Genomic DNA, 20,609 nt, shown 5'->3' on the forward strand with positions numbered 1-20,609 from the left:
GAATATTTTGTAACTTAAAATTTATTATGATAATATTATTATTATTATAATACTTTTAATGTAGGTATTTATTACATTTAATTAATACTTTATATTTTTATTGAATAATAATATGTAATTAATTAATTAATTAATTATGCATGGGAGTTATGGTTTTAATTTTTTTTAATATTTTATTAAAATTAATTGGTTAATTTTTAAAGTTTTGTCAAGTAATTAAAATTGTCATTAAAAAAAATATAACTTAAATCTAATATAAAAAGAGTTGGTATTAATTTTTATATAATTTAAATAGATAGATAGACCGTCTGTTATCTTTATAAGGCTTTTAAGATTTTATTAGGTCAATGAAATTTAACAAATGATTAACAAACTATAATCAACTAGTGTCTAGAAATGGTTACAACTTACAAGTGTAAGGTGCTTGTTTGTTTTAACAGTTGAAGTTCGTTAAACTCATGACCAAGGTAATAGTCAACATATTATCTCTCCATTTATTAAGAGCTTGTGGAGATAACTATTTTTTTTCTCAAAATTATAACCAAATAAGTTACTAACTGTACAATTCCATAATATGTTGCAAAATAAGGATTAATGGCCGTTTAATAAACAACTCAATTAATTTTTTTTGAAAAAAAAAAACTTAAAATATAAAAATAAATTATTTTATATTTAATTTTTAATTATTGAAGTCCTTATTTAAAAAAATGATAGACAGTTTTTAAAAAATAATTTTCTTAACTTCTTTATAAATACTTTAAATAAAATTTCGAAAAATCACAAGCTAGTTTTAAAATTATCCCAAATATTAATATTGTGATTTTTTGTAATTTAAAGATTAAAGAAAAAATAATTTTTGGACCTTCTCCAAGGGAACCTAAGTATTTAATTCTTAATAATCATAATTCTGATAGTAAAAAAATGAATTAAAAGAAGAGAAATAAAAACACTATAGAAAACATAAATAAAATCTCCTTTTTTTTTTGTAGTTTTCTACTTTTCTTAGTCAAGTATCTAAACAAAATAAATGGAAAAATATAACTAGATTTTCCATGCCCATAATTGGTGAAATTTCAACAAAATGATCTTCTCACAAGTCACAATAAGAGAGAATTTTGTTTTTGATATTGGAATAGCAATAGTATTTTTTTAAAATGTGGGTTGATGGGGTGTTATTTTTAAATGTGGGATCGTTTAATTAGATAAACAAAAATTGGACCGTCTGATTTTTGAGAGTACAGAAATCGGACCGAACAAAAATTGAACCGTCCGATTTCTTAAAGTATAGAAATCGGACCGAAGAATTTGTGAAATCGGATCGAGGGATTTGTGAGAGTATAGAAATCGGACCGAGGGATTTGTGAGAGAACAGAAATCAGACCGAAAAATTTCTGTTAAAAAATATTAAAAAATTTGAAGTATAGAAATCGGACCCTTCAATTTGTGTATCTTCTACACTTTTTAAAAACACAAAAAATTACAATATTAAAAATATATCACTCATTTTACTTCCATATAAACAAAAAAGCGCCACAATAATATACCACACACACAGAAGAAAAAAAAATTGTTATCCTTTTCAAATTTCAAAAACTTCCCCATTTCTCCTCTTCCGTTTCAGAACTCCATAACTGCAGCTACTACCTTCTTCTGTTATTTTCAGCTTCTACTCTCTGCAGCTCCATTCTCCATTCTACTTGTGATTCAATTTCAATTCAACCACCATGTCTCTTCTCAGCAGATTCTTCTACAAGCGTCCCCCTGATGGATTACTCGAATTCATCGACCGAGTCTACGGTAACAAAAAAAAAAATCGAAATTTTCATCATTCCCATTTCTTATTCCTAAAATTTTCCCTCATTTTCCTCGTCAAGATTCTTTTTTTCTTTTAAATATTATTTTTATGAATATTGTGCAGTTTTCGATTCGTGTTTCTCCACCGAAGTGTTGCCCGAAGGAATGTACCAGCTGCACCTCCACGAGATCATCACGGAGCTCCATGAGGAGTTTCCAGAATCTTCTTTCCTCGCATTCAACTTCCGCGACGGCGAGAGGCGCAGCCAATTCGCTGAATTTCTCACAGAATACGATGTTGTCGTCATGGATTACCCAAAGCAGTACGAGGGTGTTCCAATTTTGCCCCTTTCTCTTGTTCAGCACTTTCTTAGAGTCTGTGATAGTTGGTTAAACTTAGGGAACCATCAAAATGTGATTTTGTTTCACTGTGAAAGAGGGGGCTGGCCCCTACTTGCATTTCTACTAGCTAGTTTACTTGTCTTTAGGAAAGTTCATAGTGGTGAAAAAAGGGCGCTTGAGATGGTTCATAGGGAGGCACCAAAGGGTTTGTTGCAGCTTTTGTCGCCTTTGAACCCTTTGCCCTCTCAGCTTCGATACATTCAGTATGTGGCGAGGCGGAATATTTCACCGGGGTGGCCGCCTCCGGAGCGAGCACTGTCGCTGGATTGTCTCATTTTGAGGGCAATTCCTGGCTTTGATTTGCAGAATGGGTGTAGGCCGATGATTAGGATATTCGGTAGGAACTTGCTCAGCAAGGATGGGCTTTCCACTCAGATGATATATTCAATGCATAAGAAGAAGAAGAGCTTGCGGCATTACCGCCAGGTTCTGAGTGGAGTTGTTTTGTCTGCTTGATTGATTTGTTTTGCATTTTTGGCTGATTTTTTGTTGTATTAAATTTGTGTTTCTGTTAATTGATGTTAGGCTGTGTTCTGTGTTGACTTTTTTATTATCAGGCAGACTGCGATGTGATTAAGATTGATATTCAGTGTTTAGTTCAAGGAGATGTGGTGTTAGAGTGCGTTCATTTGGATTTGGATCCAGAGAGGGAGGTGATGATGTTTCGTGTAATGTTTAATACAGCATTTATTCGGTCCAATATATTGATGCTGAATGCTGATAACTTGGACATTCTTTGGGATTCAAAGGATCGGTATCCAAAAGGCTTCAGGGCTGAGGTGAGTGCTTTTTATAGTTTAGGATTGTATGGAAAACTAAGACTTCGATTACTTGTGGATGGCTGATTTTTCTTTCTAGTGAGAGTACCTGTTATTATCCTGACAATTTAGAACTTCTCGAATTTAGGTTTTGTTTGGAGAGGTAGAAAATGTAAGTCCTCAACGGGCTCCAACAACCATGCTAAATGGTGAGGAGAAAGGTGGATTGCCCATTGAAGCATTTTCACGGGTTCAAGAACTGTTTAGTGGCGTAGATTGGGTTGATAGTGGTGATGCTGCTGCTGTCTGGCTTCTTAAACAATTAACTGTCCTAAATGATGTCAAAGAGTTTTCAAGATTGCAAGGAAAAGGAAGTTGGTATTCATCGCCTGCTGACTCCGACGAGGAAAATAATGAATCAAGCACTGCTGATAGTTCGGATGAGGCCTTTGATGTTCCCAGGTTGTCTTCTGATACTCCAAAATTATTGACACCTGAAATCCCTGATTCAATCCATTTAGCTTTTGAGAATCATGGTGGTAATCATGAAAATCGCGATTCAGCAACACCTGATCAGTCATTGACAGATAATGGACCCTCAATTTGTCATGTTCCAAGCAATGAATATTCTCCTTGTTCATCTCCATCATCACCGTTATCAGTTCCTGCTACACAACCTTTGGTTCCAACTCCAGCACAAGCCCCTCATCCTCCACCTCCACCTCCACCAATGTCTAGTGAACATGATCCAGTAACTTCATCCCCACCACCACCACCTCCTCCACCTACTCCTCCTCCAGTACTTGCAAGAACAGGTTCAGCCCCACCTCCACCCCCTCCACCTCCTCCAATACCAGCAAGAACAGTTCTGCTCCACCACCTCCAACCCCTCCAATATCTGCAAGGACAAGTTCTGCTCCACCAACTCCACCCCCACCTCCTCCACTACCTGCAAGAACAGGTTCAGCACCCCCACCTCCACCTCCAATACCTGCAAAAACAGGTTCAGCACCGCCACCTCCACCTCCACCACCTCCACTACCTGCAAGAGTAGGTTCTGCCCCACCCCCTCAACCTCCACCTCCTCCAGCACCAATAAGAACAGGTTCAGCCCCATCGCCTCCGCCTCCACCTCCTCCACTGCCTACAAGAACAGGTTCTGCCCCACCACCTCCACCCCCTCTACCACCTGTAAGAGCAAGTACTGCCCCACCTGCTCCACCTCCTCCTCCTCCTTCAGCACCTACACCTAGACGAGCAGGTTCAACCCCACCAGCTCCACCTCCACCTCCACCACCTCCAGGACGAGCAAGTTCAACTCCACCACCTCCCCCTCCCCCAGGACCTGTGCGAACAAGTTTAACATCAGCCCCACCACCGCCACCTCCACCCCCTCCAGGGTCTGTACGAAAAGGTCCTGGTCCACCACCTCCACCTCCACCTCCAGGTGTTCGAACAGTTTCAGCCCCACCAGCTGCACCAAAGCCTCCAAATGCTCCTCCTCCCCCAATTGGTCGTAGTGGAACACCTGTACCTCCTCCACCTCCTGCAGGCAGGGCCTCTACTGTGCCACCCCCACCTGGCAAAGGTTCTTTAGCACCAGCAAGTCTAGGAAGAGGCCGAGGTACTGGTGCAACTGTTAATGCACCTAAGAAAACTATGTTGAAGCCCCTTCATTGGGTGAAAGTTGCCCGAGCAGCACAAGGGAGTTTATGGGCTGATTCACAAAAGCAAGATAATGAATCAAGGTAGTGATTACCGAATTAGTATTTTCATTCTAATATTACAGTGAGTTTCCTTGTAATTATCCCATAAAATACGTTGGAGTTGTCATTTTATGAAAACTCTTTCCTTTTGTAATTTTTGCACCATGGTTGGGCAATTGGACCTTTTGTTAGAATTTCCTGTCTTCTCCACCCACCTAACTTTCTTTCGACAGGATCTAGGATGGGTGGGATGCTATTTCAATTTAGCACTTCTGATTCAAATCATAAAACTTTGTGTTAGGGCCCCTGAAATAGATATATCAGAACTTGAGAGTCTGTTTTCAGCAGCATCTGCTTCTGATGGGAGCAATGCTAAAGTTGGAGGTCGGCGCGGTTCTAATATCAACAAACCCGAGAAAGTACAACTGGTAAGCAATTTCTCTAGTGGCATAAATTTGTTTAACAACCTGTTGCTTAAGGGTTCATATGCCTGTTCATAGTTAGAGTACTCTTGAATGGGACTGGTACCCAAGAGATAATAAACATCAATAAAAACTCTACAGAGAGACTTTGTCTATTCTTTCCAATTGCATTGTAAATGAAGAAGCAAAATAAGATGGGAAAAGTATAATGAATGCTAAAAAGATTTTTTTTATTTGGATTAATATGTAGCTTTTGGACAAACAAATATTCCATATTGCAGTTTGCTCTATGAGTATGATTGTGTGCTCTGGAAATCTAATGCAAATACTTCATCTTCTTTTTTTTTTCCTTTCAATTTTTGTCTAGTGTATGTTATCAATTGAACAAGGGCTAATATATCCTTTTCCTTTATCCCCTCTGCCAGATTGACTTGCGTAGAGCATATAATTGTGAAATAATGCTCTCCAAAATCAAAATTCCTTTGCCAGACATGCTTGTAAGTTTCTCTATCGTTTTGTTCAATTGCTTGGTTTTTTTTTTTTCTTTGTTAGGGCACTTTTCATTTGGATATAGCTTGATTGAGGGCATTAGTTTTCATGTTTGCTCTAACATTTGTCATTTTTTGTTATTTGGGTTTCAGAATGCTGTTCTAGCATTGGATTCTTCTGTTCTGGATATTGATCAGGTTGAGAATCTCATCAAGTTCTGTCCCACCAAGGAAGAGATGGAGATGTTGAAGGTACACCACTCTTCTACTCTTGTGTGCATTAACTTATCAAAAATTGTCTGAACTGTAAAGTATAACTTCATGTAATGCATATGATTTGGTATTTCTATGAATTGCATCTTGGCTGCAAATATCTTCATTTGCTTAATATACTCAATTCCAGGTTAAAAATCTTGAATCATATCACTGTTACTTGCATAGATGGACTTTCCCATTTTTGCTTCATTTAGGCCATATGCATATTTGTGCATCCTCTTAACCTTAGTTCATTTTTTTTAGGATTTCGAAATTCACACTTTGTGTTTGCTAATGGTTAGGTGTCTTTGATAATATATATATATATGCATGAACAGTTTCAGATTAAACCTTTTAAGTAAACTGGAAATCTTCCCAAAGGCACATTAAAAAACAACAAATTGCTCAAAAATTAAATGTAAAAGGTTTCCAAAATTTGTATGACATGCTTCCTTGTTTAATATGGAAAAGGAACTTTTTCTTTGTTCTTTCCCCAGCTGAAATGTCTCTGTTTTACAGAATTATAAAGGGGACAAGGATATGCTTGGAAAATGTGAACAGGTTCTTTCTTGCTTTTTGTTCTTAACAATGAACGTTTAGTTCTTTATAATGCCTACATTAATTCTAACGAAGTTCTTATTCTGATGACCCCTATCAGTTTTTTATGGAGCTGATGAAGGTTCCACGAGTAGAATCCAAGTTAAGGGTGTTTGCTTTCAAAATCAACTTTTCTTCTCAGGTATGCTATCCAGTTTATGATTATCCCATATTGCTTTTCATTCTTAAAGACAAATTCTTCTTGCTTCTTCAGGTGAATGATTTGAGGAAAAATTTGAATACAATCAACAATGCTGCTAAAGAGGTACTGTTTAATGGCTCTTAGTTGGAAAAAAAAAATGAAAGAATTACCAAGCTTATACTCATGTTATTGCTTTATAATACAGGTGAAAGAATCTGTGAAATTACGCCAGATAATGCAGACTATTCTTACCTTGGGCAATGCCCTGAATCAGGGAACAGCAAGGGGTATCTATTACTCCATTCCAACTTGACTGTCTTATATTTGAGATTTGTGTTGCATCCTGGTTCAACTCAATATTTATTACAAAATTATAGTTTCAACCATGCTGATTAGATTATATTTTACGTTTTATCAATGGCAGGATCAGCAGTTGGATTCAAATTGGATAGCCTTCTCAAGTTATCTGATACTCGTGCCAGAAATAACAAAATGACTTTGATGCATTATTTGTGCAAGGTAGATATACCAAAATCTTTGAACAATATTTTGTGTTATACTATGATATCTGACATAATTTTGCTCTGCTCCATCCGTGTGAAAATATATTTATTGGAGATAATGCTAAAGAAAAAGTTCCATTTTCCTGCTGATAATGGTTCTCTCTGTAAATCTCCAGTGTTTCATACTTTGCTCCATCTATTTTGCTCAAATGTGCATTTCTTGCTTAGGATTGTGATATTTGTAAAGTAACTTGTTCGCATCCCTTCCTTCACACATGACAAAACATAATTCCCTGTTTGGTTGGCCACTGTTGCTTTTTTGTTATGATATCTTACAATGTTTTGTTCTTATCTCACTAGCTTCTTGCTGAGAAAATGCCAGAATTGTTAGATTTTGACAAAGATCTTGTCCATTTGGAAGCGGCTTCGAAGGTATTCTTTTGTCAGTATTCCTATGTGGTTGGCTTCTTGATGATAAATCATAAATGTATTTCAATAGAACTTGGGCAATGAAGGTTAATTACTTACGAATTTATGACTTTGATGTCTAAAACCTAGATCCAACTGAAAGCATTGGCTGAAGAAATGCAAGCTGTGAGTAAAGGTTTGGAGAAGGTTGAGCAAGAACTCACTGCTTCTGAAAATGATGGTGCCATATCTACAGGATTTCGTAAGGTAAGGAATATAAAATGGCAGCTTTTACTTCTGAACTTACTAAAGAGAAAATGATAAATCTATAGGCCAAAACCATGATTCTTCAATTACATTGTTACATGTTATCCATCTGTATGAAAACTAATGCTGTGTTCTTCACCAAAAGATTACTGCATGGTGAATAACAGCTACTTATCATGTATTTTGATCATATTTTTTATGCCTAATTAGATTGCCAATGGGAAACCTTGAAAGAGAATCAATTTTAGGTAACTTTAATTGGTCTAAGTATGATTATTCTCTTGCTCAGGTGTTGAAGAATTTTCTTGATACTGCCGAAGCCGACGTGAGGTCTCTCATATCATTGTATTCTGAAGTGGTGGGTTCTTCACTTTATTTTTTCCTGCACATCGGAAATTTTAATGAACCGTCCTAATAATCATGATTTGATACTGATAACTGGTTCTCTTTCAGGGAAGAAATGCAGATTCTTTGTCCCAGTACTTTGGGGAGGATCCAGCTAGGTGCCCTTTTGAGCAAGGTCTGACATTCTCTTTATGTATATACACATGCATAATGACCCAGTTTTTCAACCCTTCTTTTGGTTAAAAACTTTGTTTAGAAGGGTCCATGCTTTTGGTTATGGTAAAAGTACTAGTGCGCGTATATTCATTCACACTGCAACTAAGTTCTTTATTTATGCTATATCATCCGTCTTTTGCAGCTTATTATAGAAGCAAAAGCTATTTTAAAAACCCTTAATCATGTAGAAGTAGAAGGTATTTTTTTTTGGGCTGAGTAATTAGAATAATAAAAATAACGCAAATGAAATATGTTGGGATTAGTTTTGCATTCAACTCTAAATTTCTAATCATGAATCTAACCCATTCAATTTAATCCCCCATTTTCACCCTAATACAAACTGACCTCATTACAGGCGACATTTTGCGAGTGTGCTTTCATATTGACGCAACGTGTCTCAACGAATTGCTTCAATGTGCCACAATGTTTTAAAAATAGAAAAGCATCTAGCAAATAACACTGTTAGTGCCCATAAAACACTCATCTTCATTTATTTATTCAAGTTGTGTTCTTTTGCAGTTACACAAATCCTTGTTGTATTCATGAAGATGTTTAACAAGTCAAGGGAAGAGAATGAGAGGCTGGCAGAAGCTGAAAAGAAGAAATTAGAGAAAGAAGCCATGAAGGAAAAGGCAGCAGCAAATAACACAAACTCCAAAAAAGAAATGGTTAGATAGATATCTATCTATCTCAACAAGCGTGAGCCATGGTTTCTTCAATTTCTACTATACCAAAATCGAAATACTGAATTTTGGACCATCCCAAATGCAATTCACTCATGTCTGCATCATGCATCACTTGGATCTGTATATTCAATGTCATAGTTCCTACTGATCGGATCATCCAATTGCATCATCTACCCTTATGGCTTGAAGAATGAGAAACTCATCAGCAGGCTAGTGATTCCATGTAATTATAAATTTATAACACACGAATGCTAATATAGAAAATTCTTCTCTTTTTTTAATAGGTACTATAGATAATCTTCTTTTACTTAAATTTTAGTTATATATTAATATTGTACTAAATTGTAATCTAGCTGTAGGTAAGTTTTTTTAGTTCAGAGATGTTTACCATGATACGAATTCTTGTGTATGATTCATTCCATGTTTAACATAGCTAACTAGCCATCATTTTCATTATTATATGCAAAGAAAAATGTCAAAAAACTGTTTAAGGATGCACATTATTCCAATTTTTATATTTAGCATATTTTTTACAAAATTAAGAAGAAATAAAGATTTAGGTATATTAATAAGCTTAAGGATTAAGTTTATGCAAATTAATTATTGAAAGGAAAAATTGCAAATCTTTCTAGCATTTCAAATCTTCTCTGAGTTTCCTGTAGTGTACAATGTAATAATGTATACACACTGGAAGAACATGCACCTAAAAAGCTTGACAAATGTAGTGTTCTATTGAAAATCAATCATGAATGAAGAGAACAAGAGAAACTTAAAAACTTAGTCTGATCCATCAGCATTTCATGCCGGAAGGGAATCATCCTGTTTCTCGGAGGCTTCTAATCTTTTTGCCTTTTCCTTCTCAAGCAAGTAAAGTCTCTTGGCTTCCGGCATTGCCTGGATGATTGTCTGCAACTTGTGATTCAACTCTTCCACCTTTTCCATAAGCCTGTCATTTGTGAACATTCCAAGAATCACAGTTCGGATGGTTTCCCAACTTTCCATGATTGGTAAAACAATGATCACAGCAGACCCAATAGTACCCCATCCTATAGCAATCACTGCCCAGAAATAGAAGTATCCTTTGCTAAACTCTCCTGTGGCCATAAACATGAACATAAGTTACAAAATGCATTCTTTTTCTAACCTTGAAATTATAGGAGACCAAATTCAAATGTGCATAACTCAAAATTAGTTACCTGCTGGTAAGGAGAGAATAGGCCAAAGTATAACTATCAAAACAGTGAAACCAACACCACACTTCACTATCCATGATTTTGCTCTTACTAACTTCTCTTCATTAAACTCTTCTGCTGGCAATTCAGTCTTTTCCTTTTCAACCACTGCGATTTGCTTAGTGCTACTCCAATCATAGTTCTGAGGCCAAAGCATGCTGCAAACACCATGAATACCGCCTCCAATCAGAATAGAAACAAGGTTCCCAGCAAGCATTGGAGCATTCCTACCAGTTGTATCAAGATTTATGTGTCCATATTCTGCTTTTGTAACAGAAATCCATGTGATGATTCCCATAATGCAGCCAATTATTGTTCCAAGAATGGCACCAATTGCATTTGCTTTTCTCCATAGAAGCATGAAAGCGATAGGAAGAACCGCTGATCCGATAAGAACTCCCATTGCAAGGTACATCCATCCTAAGGAAACTCCAGCTTTGTTTAGTATAACTGCAAGCAGCCCCATGAAACAACCAAATCCTAGAACAACAGACCTTGACACTTTCAGGATTTTCTTTCCACTTGCATTTGGATTTATGTAGGTACGGTAGATATCATATGTGCATAATGAAGATACTGCTATTAGTTCTGATGAACCAGCAGAGGTCACTGCCCTGATCATAAGCGCATTAAGAACATGAGAAAGTAAAACAATGATGCACAAAATATAAGTTCAAGGACTTTCAGTTTAGTTGAACCTTTACACAAGTTGTATCATCAACCATTTAAAAATTCAATCTTGTAACATGCTGCAAGTGTTTCTGATCATGATCATTACTTACATAAAAAGCATGGTTAGGAGAAGAATGGATCCACCTTTCCCCATCAGAGCCACAGCAGTAGCAGGGGGAACGAGTCCACGACCTGCCTCGCTTTCATTGATTGGTAAATCAAGGGCCAAGGCCCCCAGACCCAATGATGTAGCCAAAGAAAATGGCACAGCAAACCACACCAAGCCTCCTAACAAGTAGCCCTTATGAGTTGATGAAGGTCTTGCAGCAATGGCACTCACCCAATACCCCTAAACATTCCCATTTGAGGAATCAGTAGTTGACAAAAGGAGCATAAGTTACAACCATGAATGTGAAAAGCTAACTTTATTGCATTACATGTAGAAATGAAACAAATTGAAGATGGAAAGACACATATCTTAAGTCATGCTTACATTGTCAACAAAGACAGTGCCAAAGTTACCAACTATGTTTATAATCCCAAAAACTAGGCCTCCTGAACTCAACATTGTTAGGTAAGATCCTCTGTGATTCCCACTCACAGGACCACAAGCTTGTCCATGGTGTGATATAGGATCCTGACATGTTCTTGATTTGCTAGCAACCTCGAGCAGGCGACTGTAAACAACACTTGGGCTACCAAGCTCACTACTCGCCGTATAGACAAGGTAGACAAAAATCACCAAAACAATGTGCACTGAAAACAAATAGATGCTGGATTAATCGGAGATTCAGAAACCAGTGGCAAAGATTAACAAAAATTTAAGTAGAAACCTATGACAGAATGTATATAGCTTGCCAAGAATGTGGCTTTGAGTCCACCAGCTAGTGTATAGACAATGACTCCAAGGGGTATTAGGAAGCTTGCAGCATAAATGTTCACTCCAGTTAATGCATTTACAACGGCCGAACCACCGAGGAGCAACATTGCCGTTACAATTATATTTGTCAAGAAGCAGAAAAAGAGGAACACAATGTGTGCTGCAGTGCCCCAACTGAGAGGTAAAGAAACTTTGTTATCAAATCAGTGCTAAAAAAGTTGCAGTGTTCTTGAAACATCACTTAGCTTAGCAAGACTAAGAGAGTAAAAACTACTTGTTCATCCAAATTCTAAAAACAATTGTAGCAACAAGAAATTTAGCTCTAGAAAAGTTTGATAATTTATACAAGAAAGTTTGATATGACTTCACTTTGTTTATGCAAACCAAGATACATACCGAGCTTTGACAATTTCACAGACTGTATGAGCATGAGGAGCCTTTCTTTTAATCTCTATAGCCATTACTCCAAACAACAATACCTGTTCATGTTCAATGCATCATATCAAATCTCAGGCTTACTTCACTTTCCAAATTCCAAAATTTAAGAGGACTGAAACTTGAAAAAGAAGAAAATAAAAAAACAGCAGCATGCAGAGGAGATATTTAATGTAATATAAGATTCATGCCTGGATTGTTGCTCCACTAGCATACCAGAAAGGACCACTGACCCCATATTCCCAAGCAACATTTGAACTTTGCAAGATTGTAGCAGCCCATGTCCACTACACCACCAATTCATAGCAATTAACAAAACATATGTGAACAAGAAAATTGAACTACAGATTCATCAATCTGTGCAAACTTCAAAGGCTATTTTAAATTCATAGGTTTCGGCCTAATATAAGCGTTTGATCCAACAGAAAATGATTACCTGTGAAACAATGACACTAGCAATGAGTCCTGTCTTAACACTTCTTCCTGCAGTATTGAACCATTCCGAGGTGTGGCGAGACCCAACATATCTCTTCTCCAACCATACCTGATCCATAAAAATCAAAGTTTCTATCAATAATTTCAGCTTGATGGAAAATTATAGAAAATAAAATGTCATGTTAATAATTTTCTACTAGTTAAGCCCCAAAGTGGTTTGAATTGGCCACTAAAATAGTCCTGAGATTCCAATGGCACCGAGTATGTCAAAAAAATGCACCATGTTAGTCCTCGGCCTTTTTCCATCAAGTGATGCAGTGTACTTTTGCCAATCTCATCGACGTAATTGGTGCAATTAAAATTTCAGAGACTACTTTAGTACATAAAGCCAATCTCAACGACCATTTTGAGGCTCTGGTGTATTTTCTACTATACTAATTCATAACAAGGTGAATCTAATACATAATAACATGTGCATTATTTGAAAGATTATAAATACTAATAAATAAATTAAACAAACAAGATTCAATTAAGGATTGCAGACCAAGAAAGAGGTGAAAACAGCAAAGAAAGCACCAAAACCAAGAATGACAGAGTAGCCAACACCCTGATTAAGGACTGGTTTGCCTTCAAAGAAACTAGTCTGCCTCACACAGCTACCTCCATTTTCAGAATGATAGTACTTTGCAGAGAATTCAAAGGGTGGACACTGTGTTGCAGAAGCCATGAACAAAAGAAGTAGTGGATATAAAAACTAGAAACTGGTTGTGCTAATTAATTAGTTGCTATTCAAATTAAGAATAGAATATAACCCTATCCCTATGGCTATGATGCAGATACTCCATAAGTATCCATGTCTTGGAAAACTAGAAGCCCAGCTTATTTCTCTAGGTGAGTACAGAGAGGACAATAAGTCAAACTAAGAGGGTATCTCATATTTTAAGATTTTAATCAAAGGAATCTGTAGAATGGATCCAATCATGGAAACTCTTTTAGTCCGAAGTGTTGAATTTGTTACACTCTAGATATTTTGTCTGATTGGATAGGAAACTAATAAGTTAACATATATATATATATATATATATATATATATATATATATATATATATATATATAATATATTATTTGTGAACAGAAAGAGATGACAACGAAAATTGGCTTGTGTATGAGATTCTTGAATCCCCACTTTGAAATTCACAACTTTAGGTAGAAAAAACTCAAAAAGAAAATTGTATTTATTTATGTTTTAATAGGTTCAAACAGATTTGATATGTCTATTAAGTTTTTGAGAAAAAGACAAATAAATTCTTAACCTTTTAGTTCGCAGACATTTAAATTTTCAATGATTTGAAAATACATTTAAGTTTTTGACATTCTCAAAACCTAAACACATCGATCTCTCTGTTTACTTGGGTCTGGCAGACCCAATGAAAAAATCAAACATGACTTCCGTTGTACTGGTCTAGTCGAAATACGGATGCACACGTAAGAAAGTATTTAAAATGGAACAAAATAGATTCAAGGATCAATATATTCAGATTTTGAAAAAGTCAGAAATTTAAATATATTTTCAAATTTTCAAGAATATAAATGTCTGCAGGCTAAAAAATTAAAAACCTATCTATCTTTTTCTCTAAATTTTTTTGTGAATAGAATTAAACTTTTAAATCATTCTAAACCTAAAATTATTTTATGATAAGTTAAATTAGACGAGATTAGATATAAACTAAATTGCAAACACTTGACAAATTCTATCTTTATTTTGACATGGAAAATATTGAAGTGACTAATCATAAGTAAATGTCTTTTTTTTATTTGACATATGAAAATGTCTTTTATAAATATAACCATTAAAAAATGTTAGAAAATTTGACTAAATTACTCAATATGATACGTATTTGCATTTCAGTTATATTTTTATACGAAGAAGTTTTTTTTATGAGTAACTACGAAATATTAATTGGTAGTTACAAAATTCAATTTGTATACAATAATCTTGTTACGGATGTAGTACATCCTTTTTGGCTTAAAATGTGGCCATCCTGTTTTGATTTTGAGACCTATATTATATATCAACATCACATATAATAAATAATTAAATAGTACTAGTTGACGTGAAGAGATAGATGGAAGAACAAGAGATTCATGCATGTAACGCAAACCGTGAGAGGAATATTCCAATGCGTTTATTTAATTGATCAATTTGCCAGAGAAAAAAAAATCAATAAATGACCAGCATCATTGCTGTGAACTACAGATTCTACCACGGGGAACTCAAATTTTGTAGTACAAATGCAATCCAAATTCAATTTGTATTTATTTTTTAGATTATCGATGTTATTCTTATATTATTTATAATTTATTAATTATTTAATTTTAACTTTACAATAAAATTACATTAAAGTTAAATAAATTTTTTTATTTAAATAGAACACTTTAAACTTTTAAAATCAACATACGATTATGTCCAAACGTAAAAAACTAATTTAATACTTTACTTAATTTTAAATAATGCAAAAGGTAATCAGAATTTATTACTTTTTTTTATTTGAATTCATAGGATATTTTATGAAATTCCATTTTTTTTTCCACCAATCACTGTTTAACTAAAATAATTTTAAATTACTCGATTCTCATAATGATCTTTCAGTTCTTTCTACAATTTGATTTTGATTTTGTTATGATATCTATCTAGAGCCGCCAAATTGGTACGACATAGTAGTGTAGTACTAATACATTACTACAGATCAAATATACGAAGATAATTCTAATTAAATAATACAAGATGTAAAATAAAAATTACTTCTTTCCTTTAAAAACACAAGATATTTTTACAAGTTGATCTTATCACCAATCATTGTTAATCAACTTAGTCATTATATAATTAGAAAAATAATCCTCTAAAATGAATAGTTACAAATATTAACCGATTATTAGTTAAAAGAAATATTGTTTGTCATTTTTTTCAAAATTAAATTATATTAAAACTTTTTATTCAATAATTATCAACTTAAAAGAAAAAAAAATAGTATATAAATCCTCCTCCCTTAAGCCTTTTTTCTTCACACAAATACAAGAAGTCAAATAATAATAGTCCCTCAAATGATGATGAAGGGTGGTGGTGGCAGGGTGGCCAAGGAGTTAGGCTATTGGGTTAGAGGCCCTCTTATTCATGGAAATGGTGTAAGAAACACTATGACCACTTTGACCTTTTCAGATAATAATAATAATAATAAGAAGGAGAAGGAGAAGAAGGTTGAAGAGAATAATAGTAGTGAGGGTATTGTGAGTTATTGGGGAATTCAGCCTTCTAAGGTTACCAAAGATGATGGCTCACAATGGAAATGGAATTGCTTCAGGGTATGTATATATGCATATTTCTTTTATTTTTATTAGAGATATATAATCAAATTTCGACCAAAAGATTAGAATTCAAATTCTTTACTCCAAAGGAAAGAAAAAGGGTACAAATTAAATAAATAAATAAAAGTTTATATAATAAATTTGCATAAATTTTAAAAAAATATTATATTAAAATCGTGTTAAAAATATAATTATTTATGTTTTTTTTTTAATAGTTTAGACTTTTAGAATAAATAATTTTATGACAATTTTAATTTTAGTTTTAGAGAATTAAGTTTAATTATTTTAGTTTTTATAATTTTACTAAATTTTTAATTATATCTTTATATTTTTTTTTGAGTTAGATTCTTACACAATTTTTATTTTGTAATTAATTTTTTTATGTAAAAAATGTTAAAAATAATCGAATATTTCTCTCAAAATATATATATGGAGTTAAAAATTTAGTTAAATTTTTAATTATAAATATCTTTATCCATAAAAAAATATTCAGTTAATTCTAATTTTTTTATATTAAAAAAATCTTAATTATAAAATTAAAAAATATAAAAATCAAATATATATATATACTTAATTATACATTTAATAAAATTATAAAAATTAATAGAATAATTAAATTGAAAATGTATTTGATGTTGATCTTTCCTGTGTTACATGAAGCCTTGGGAGAGTTACAAAGCAGATATAAGCATTGATCTGGAAAAGCATCATGCGCCCAAGACCTTTACGGACAAGATGGCTTTTTGGACTGTAAAGGGTCTCAGATATCCCACTGATATCTTTTTCCAGGTTTCCACTACTTAGTTTATAATTCTATTCATGCATGCATGTATCTTCCTACTAGCTAGCTTTCTTTTACTTTTGCTTCTCGGATCAATATAGCATGCATGAAATGATGCATGTGATGTTTCCTTACTTGGTTTTGCTTCTATATTTTCCAATATTCATCTCAACAAGAGTACACAATCAGACATAATATATTTAAGAAGAATGTTAGGGGCAAGCAATTTTTGTGATTTGTAGTCATTAAATAGTAATCAATGATGTTTTTAATGGTGTAAGATTTCATCCAATAGCGTGTAATTATTCACTTTTCTTTTGCTAGTTACATGGTCAGAATCTAATAAAGTTGGTGGTCTTAGACTTTTTCTATATTTAATATTATAATATATAATACTGATTTAATAGTTTATTTTTAGTATACATAAAAGAAAATATTATTTATACACCAAAATCAGCTATTAAAATTAGCTATCAATGTATTTATGTATAAATATACCTATGATTTAATTTATTTTTAAAGCATATTTATATTTCAGTATATATTTTATATTGGTAGTTGACTTTAGTCAAATTCTGTCTTATATGTACAGAAGCGATACGGATGCCGGGCTATGATGCTAGAGACAGTTGCGGCTGTCCCCGGCATGGTAGCAGGCATGCTCCTACACTGCAAATCGCTGCGGCGATTCGAGCACAGTGGTGGGTGGATCAAAGCACTGCTAGAAGAAGCAGAGAACGAGCGCATGCACCTAATGACGTTCATGGAGGTGTCAGATCCAAAATGGTTCGAGCGTGCTCTGGTAATGGCAGTCCAAGGTGTTTTCTTGAATGCGTATTTGTTGGGGTATTTGGTGTCTCCGAAATTTGCACACCGCATGGTTGGGTACCTTGAAGAGGAAGCAATACACTCGTACACAGAGTTTCTTAAGGAGCTTGACAAGGGTAATATAGAGAATGTGGCAGCACCAGCCATAGCCATCGATTATTGGCAGCTTCCACCTGATTCTACTCTAAGGGATGTGGTTATGGTTGTTAGAGCTGATGAAGCACACCACCGTGATGTCAATCACTTTGCATCGGTAATTCTCACCAATTTTGGTTAATAAAACTATGAATTTAATAAGTGGAAGGAGAATGTTAGGTTGAACAACATAAACGACCACCAATCAAATAAAAATATACTACACCTTAATTTAATGTTATTAATTTAAATTTATTTTTTTAATCATATTAATTCACATTATTCACACATTATTCAAAAATATTGTTAGTTATCTATATTTTTTCTAAGTGAAAATTCAAGTGTAGTCAACTTTACATGAAATTGATAACTAATAGTCGTTAGATGAAAATTTATTTAAATCAGTCAAATCATTTAACCACTCATCTATAACTTCACGTAAAATTAACTGTACCTAAATTTTTATCATTTAGTTATGATTCATTGTTAGTCTAAAATAATTTTACACATGCATTCACATCACTAAAATAACTATCTTTTATATTGACCAAATGAACGTAATTACACGACTATATAAAAAGCTTTACATTTTTAGTGACTACATCAAAATTAAATTCTTAAACTCTCTGTATTTAGTTATAAACTTAATTAGTGTCCGAATAAGTTTTTAGTTCCTTCAAGGTGTGATGATTACCTTCTGCATACTTATTTTAATTTAGATCGATTTTTATAATGCTATATATAATTTCAGTTTTGTTAGCATACCAATTTTTCTTCAACTAACTAGGAGTTGATTTCAAATCTTTTTCGATATATATAATTTTACAACATAAAAGAAATAGAGAACAATTATATACTATATCTTGTAAGAAAAATTATTTATCTCACTTGATATGCCCTTATGTATAAGGAGAAGGATTTGGTAAGTAGATGTTTTATTGGTTTAATTACTCTATTAGTTCTTATAGTTTTGTAAACATTTTAATTAAATTCTTTTTTTTTTTTAATTGAGTTCTTGTGCCAATTTTTTTTTAATTGAGTCCCTATACCAATTATTTTTTTTAGTTGAGTCCCTATAAAATTAAGCTAATTACTACTAAGAGGGACTTAATTGAAAAAAAAAATTAGTGCAAGAACCCAATTAAAAAGAAAAAAGTATAGGGACCTAATTGAAAATTTTACGAAACTATAAAGACCAATAGAGTAATTAAACCTGTTTTATTTATAGAATCTTATAGTAAAAACTAGAATATATACTAGAAAGGAAAAGATGGATTTCTTAAATAAATAAATAAAGAGTAAAGTATATTTTTTGTTCCTGAAATTTGACAAAAATTTTAAAAATACCCCTAAGTTTTATTTTATTTTAATTTTTTTCTAGAAATTACTTTTTGTTCCTGAAATTTGACAAAAGTTTTAAAAATACCCATAAGTTTTATTTTATTTCAATTTTGTTCCAGAAATTTTCAAATTTTCAATCAAGCATAATTTTCATGTATTATTGTTAGGTTGGTCTTAAATGTTTTTAAAATTTAGCCGTCGAGAATATATTTAATACAAATCCAAAACTTCTGGAACAAAATTGAAATAAAATAAAACTTAAAAGTATTTTTAAAATTTTTGTCAAACTTTAGAGATAAAAAAATATACTTTACCCATAAATAAATTACTTATCATGTTTTTAGTGGCAATGATATACGTTACACTTATCTCATATGTATTAGAATTTAATTTATTTATTTATTTAAAAAACCTGAAAAAAAGGGAAAAATTTTAAAGGAGATTTTCTTGTAATATTGTGATGTTATTGAAGGATGTGCATTATCAAGGGCGAGAACTAAGAGAGACTCCTGCTCCAATTGGCTATCACTAAGAATTCAAGGGTCTTTGGCTAGAAGCCTAGAATAAATAAAAATGTTGGTTTGTGACAACAATATTATTGTGTTTTGTTATGGATAATACTCTGAATAATGCTGATGTATCTTGTACAAAGTTGGTGAGTTGAGTTATTTAGTGGGGAATGAAGAGTTTGTCAATTCATGTTGACAAAAATCTCATCTATTCAAATAAAATTTGTAAAATATCTTAATAAATGATCAATTTAAATTTTAGTTTTCATGTATGATATACTCCTTATTGGATTCTGCGATTCTTGTCAAATTAAAGGGAAAATTTAATTATCATTAGAAACTTTAATTAATTAAATTAATTAAATTTTTATGACAATTAATTTATTTGCTAAAGAGATTTATTTTTGTATTGAATATGTTTAAAATTATGATTCATGATAGACGTACCACAAATTATGCAAAAAGAGATACTTAAATTATTATACCCAAATCTTCTAAGTGAAGAGAAAAAATTATGTCATTTAAAATATATCTTATTAATTAAAAGTGTTACACTCTTTATTACGTAAATATATTTTAACCATATATTTATTACGTTTTATATGGATAATTAGATTCATATACAAAACAAAATTATATTCTAACGGACCAAATTTTTATAGTAGAATATTTGTGATAATAAAAATCTAAATATTTAATTTATTATACAAATATATAAAAAGTTTTATATTACGTTTTATATAGATAATTTAGATTCATATACAAAAACAAAATTATATTCTAATTGACCAAATTGTTTATAGTAGAATATTTGTGATAATAAAAATCTAAATATTTAATTTATTATACAAATATATATAAAAAGTTTTATGTACTGTGCTATATATAAAAAATGTTGTTTTCTCTATTTTTATTTTCAAATCTCATTAATACTCACCTCATATTATAAACATTTTAGTCTAAATACAGAAATATTGCTCACGTTATATTAAACCACAAATATGAAATA

At 32.8% G+C, this 20,609-nt stretch overlaps 3 protein-coding genes across 3 annotated transcripts; 2 read left to right on the top strand and 1 right to left on the bottom strand.

Moving 5' to 3' along the window:
* Positions 1-1,559: 1,559 nt before the first annotated feature.
* LOC130981695 (formin-like protein 14) lies at positions 1,560-9,487 on the top strand. Its single transcript, XM_057905338.1, has 19 exons — positions 1,560-1,797; positions 1,919-2,622; positions 2,754-2,975; positions 3,103-3,753; positions 3,816-3,819; positions 4,153-4,702; positions 4,962-5,088; positions 5,508-5,579; positions 5,724-5,822; positions 6,345-6,386; positions 6,484-6,564; positions 6,637-6,687; positions 6,770-6,851; positions 6,989-7,083; positions 7,428-7,499; positions 7,626-7,742; positions 8,032-8,100; positions 8,196-8,262; positions 8,823-9,487. Exons 1-19 carry the CDS (start codon positions 1,725-1,727, stop codon positions 8,978-8,980), a joined length of 3,336 nt encoding a protein of 1,111 aa, XP_057761321.1. The 5' UTR covers positions 1,560-1,724; the 3' UTR covers positions 8,981-9,487.
* A 102-nt stretch (positions 9,488-9,589) lies between these two features.
* Positions 9,590-13,672, bottom strand: LOC130981693 (urea-proton symporter DUR3). The gene is made up of 9 exons (XM_057905336.1): positions 13,188-13,672; positions 12,645-12,752; positions 12,400-12,495; positions 12,170-12,252; positions 11,727-11,947; positions 11,387-11,649; positions 11,004-11,242; positions 10,186-10,835; positions 9,590-10,083 (listed from the first exon to the last, which is right to left on the bottom strand). The coding sequence occupies exons 1-9, from the start codon at positions 13,368-13,370 to the stop codon at positions 9,788-9,790; spliced, it is 2,139 nt and encodes a 712-aa protein (XP_057761319.1). The 5' UTR covers positions 13,371-13,672; the 3' UTR covers positions 9,590-9,787.
* Positions 13,673-15,722: 2,050 nt separating this feature from the next.
* LOC130981694 (ubiquinol oxidase 1, mitochondrial-like) lies at positions 15,723-19,853 on the top strand. Its single transcript, XM_057905337.1, has 4 exons — positions 15,723-16,003; positions 16,667-16,795; positions 17,380-17,868; positions 19,564-19,853. The coding sequence occupies exons 1-4, from the start codon at positions 15,746-15,748 to the stop codon at positions 19,621-19,623; spliced, it is 936 nt and encodes a 311-aa protein (XP_057761320.1). The 5' UTR covers positions 15,723-15,745; the 3' UTR covers positions 19,624-19,853.
* The last annotated feature ends 756 nt before the right edge of the window (positions 19,854-20,609 follow it).

This window comes from Arachis stenosperma, chromosome 5, assembly GCF_014773155.1.
Source record: "Arachis stenosperma cultivar V10309 chromosome 5, arast.V10309.gnm1.PFL2, whole genome shotgun sequence".
NCBI lineage: Eukaryota > Viridiplantae > Streptophyta > Magnoliopsida > Fabales > Fabaceae > Arachis > Arachis stenosperma.

What these genes read in the sequence shown, in the direction of transcription:
- LOC130981694 (XM_057905337.1), top strand. Translation starts at nt 15,746, where the DNA reads ATGATGATGAAGGGTGGTGGTGGCAGGGTGGCCAAGGAGTTAGGCTAT. An exon ending in CCACTGATATCTTTTTCCAG is followed by an intron (nt 16,796 to 17,379) that starts GTTTCCACTACT and finishes TTATATGTACAG; the next exon opens with AAGCGATACGGATGCCGGGC. An exon ending in ATGTCAATCACTTTGCATCG is followed by an intron (nt 17,869 to 19,563) that starts GTAATTCTCACC and finishes ATGTTATTGAAG; the next exon opens with GATGTGCATTATCAAGGGCG.
- LOC130981695 (XM_057905338.1), top strand. Translation starts at nt 1,725, where the DNA reads ATGTCTCTTCTCAGCAGATTCTTCTACAAGCGTCCCCCTGATGGATTA. An exon ending in AAGCAAGATAATGAATCAAG is followed by an intron (nt 4,703 to 4,961) that starts GTAGTGATTACC and finishes ACTTTGTGTTAG; the next exon opens with GGCCCCTGAAATAGATATAT. An exon ending in TATCTACAGGATTTCGTAAG is followed by an intron (nt 7,743 to 8,031) that starts GTAAGGAATATA and finishes TCTCTTGCTCAG; the next exon opens with GTGTTGAAGAATTTTCTTGA.
- LOC130981693 (XM_057905336.1), bottom strand. Translation starts at nt 13,370, where the DNA reads ATGGCTTCTGCAACACAGTGTCCACCCTTTGAATTCTCTGCAAAGTAC. An exon ending in GCACTGTCTTTGTTGACAAT is followed by an intron (nt 11,243 to 11,386) that starts GTAAGCATGACT and finishes GGGAATGTTTAG; the next exon opens with GGGTATTGGGTGAGTGCCAT. An exon ending in CTCCTAACCATGCTTTTTAT is followed by an intron (nt 10,836 to 11,003) that starts GTAAGTAATGAT and finishes GCTTATGATCAG; the next exon opens with GGCAGTGACCTCTGCTGGTT.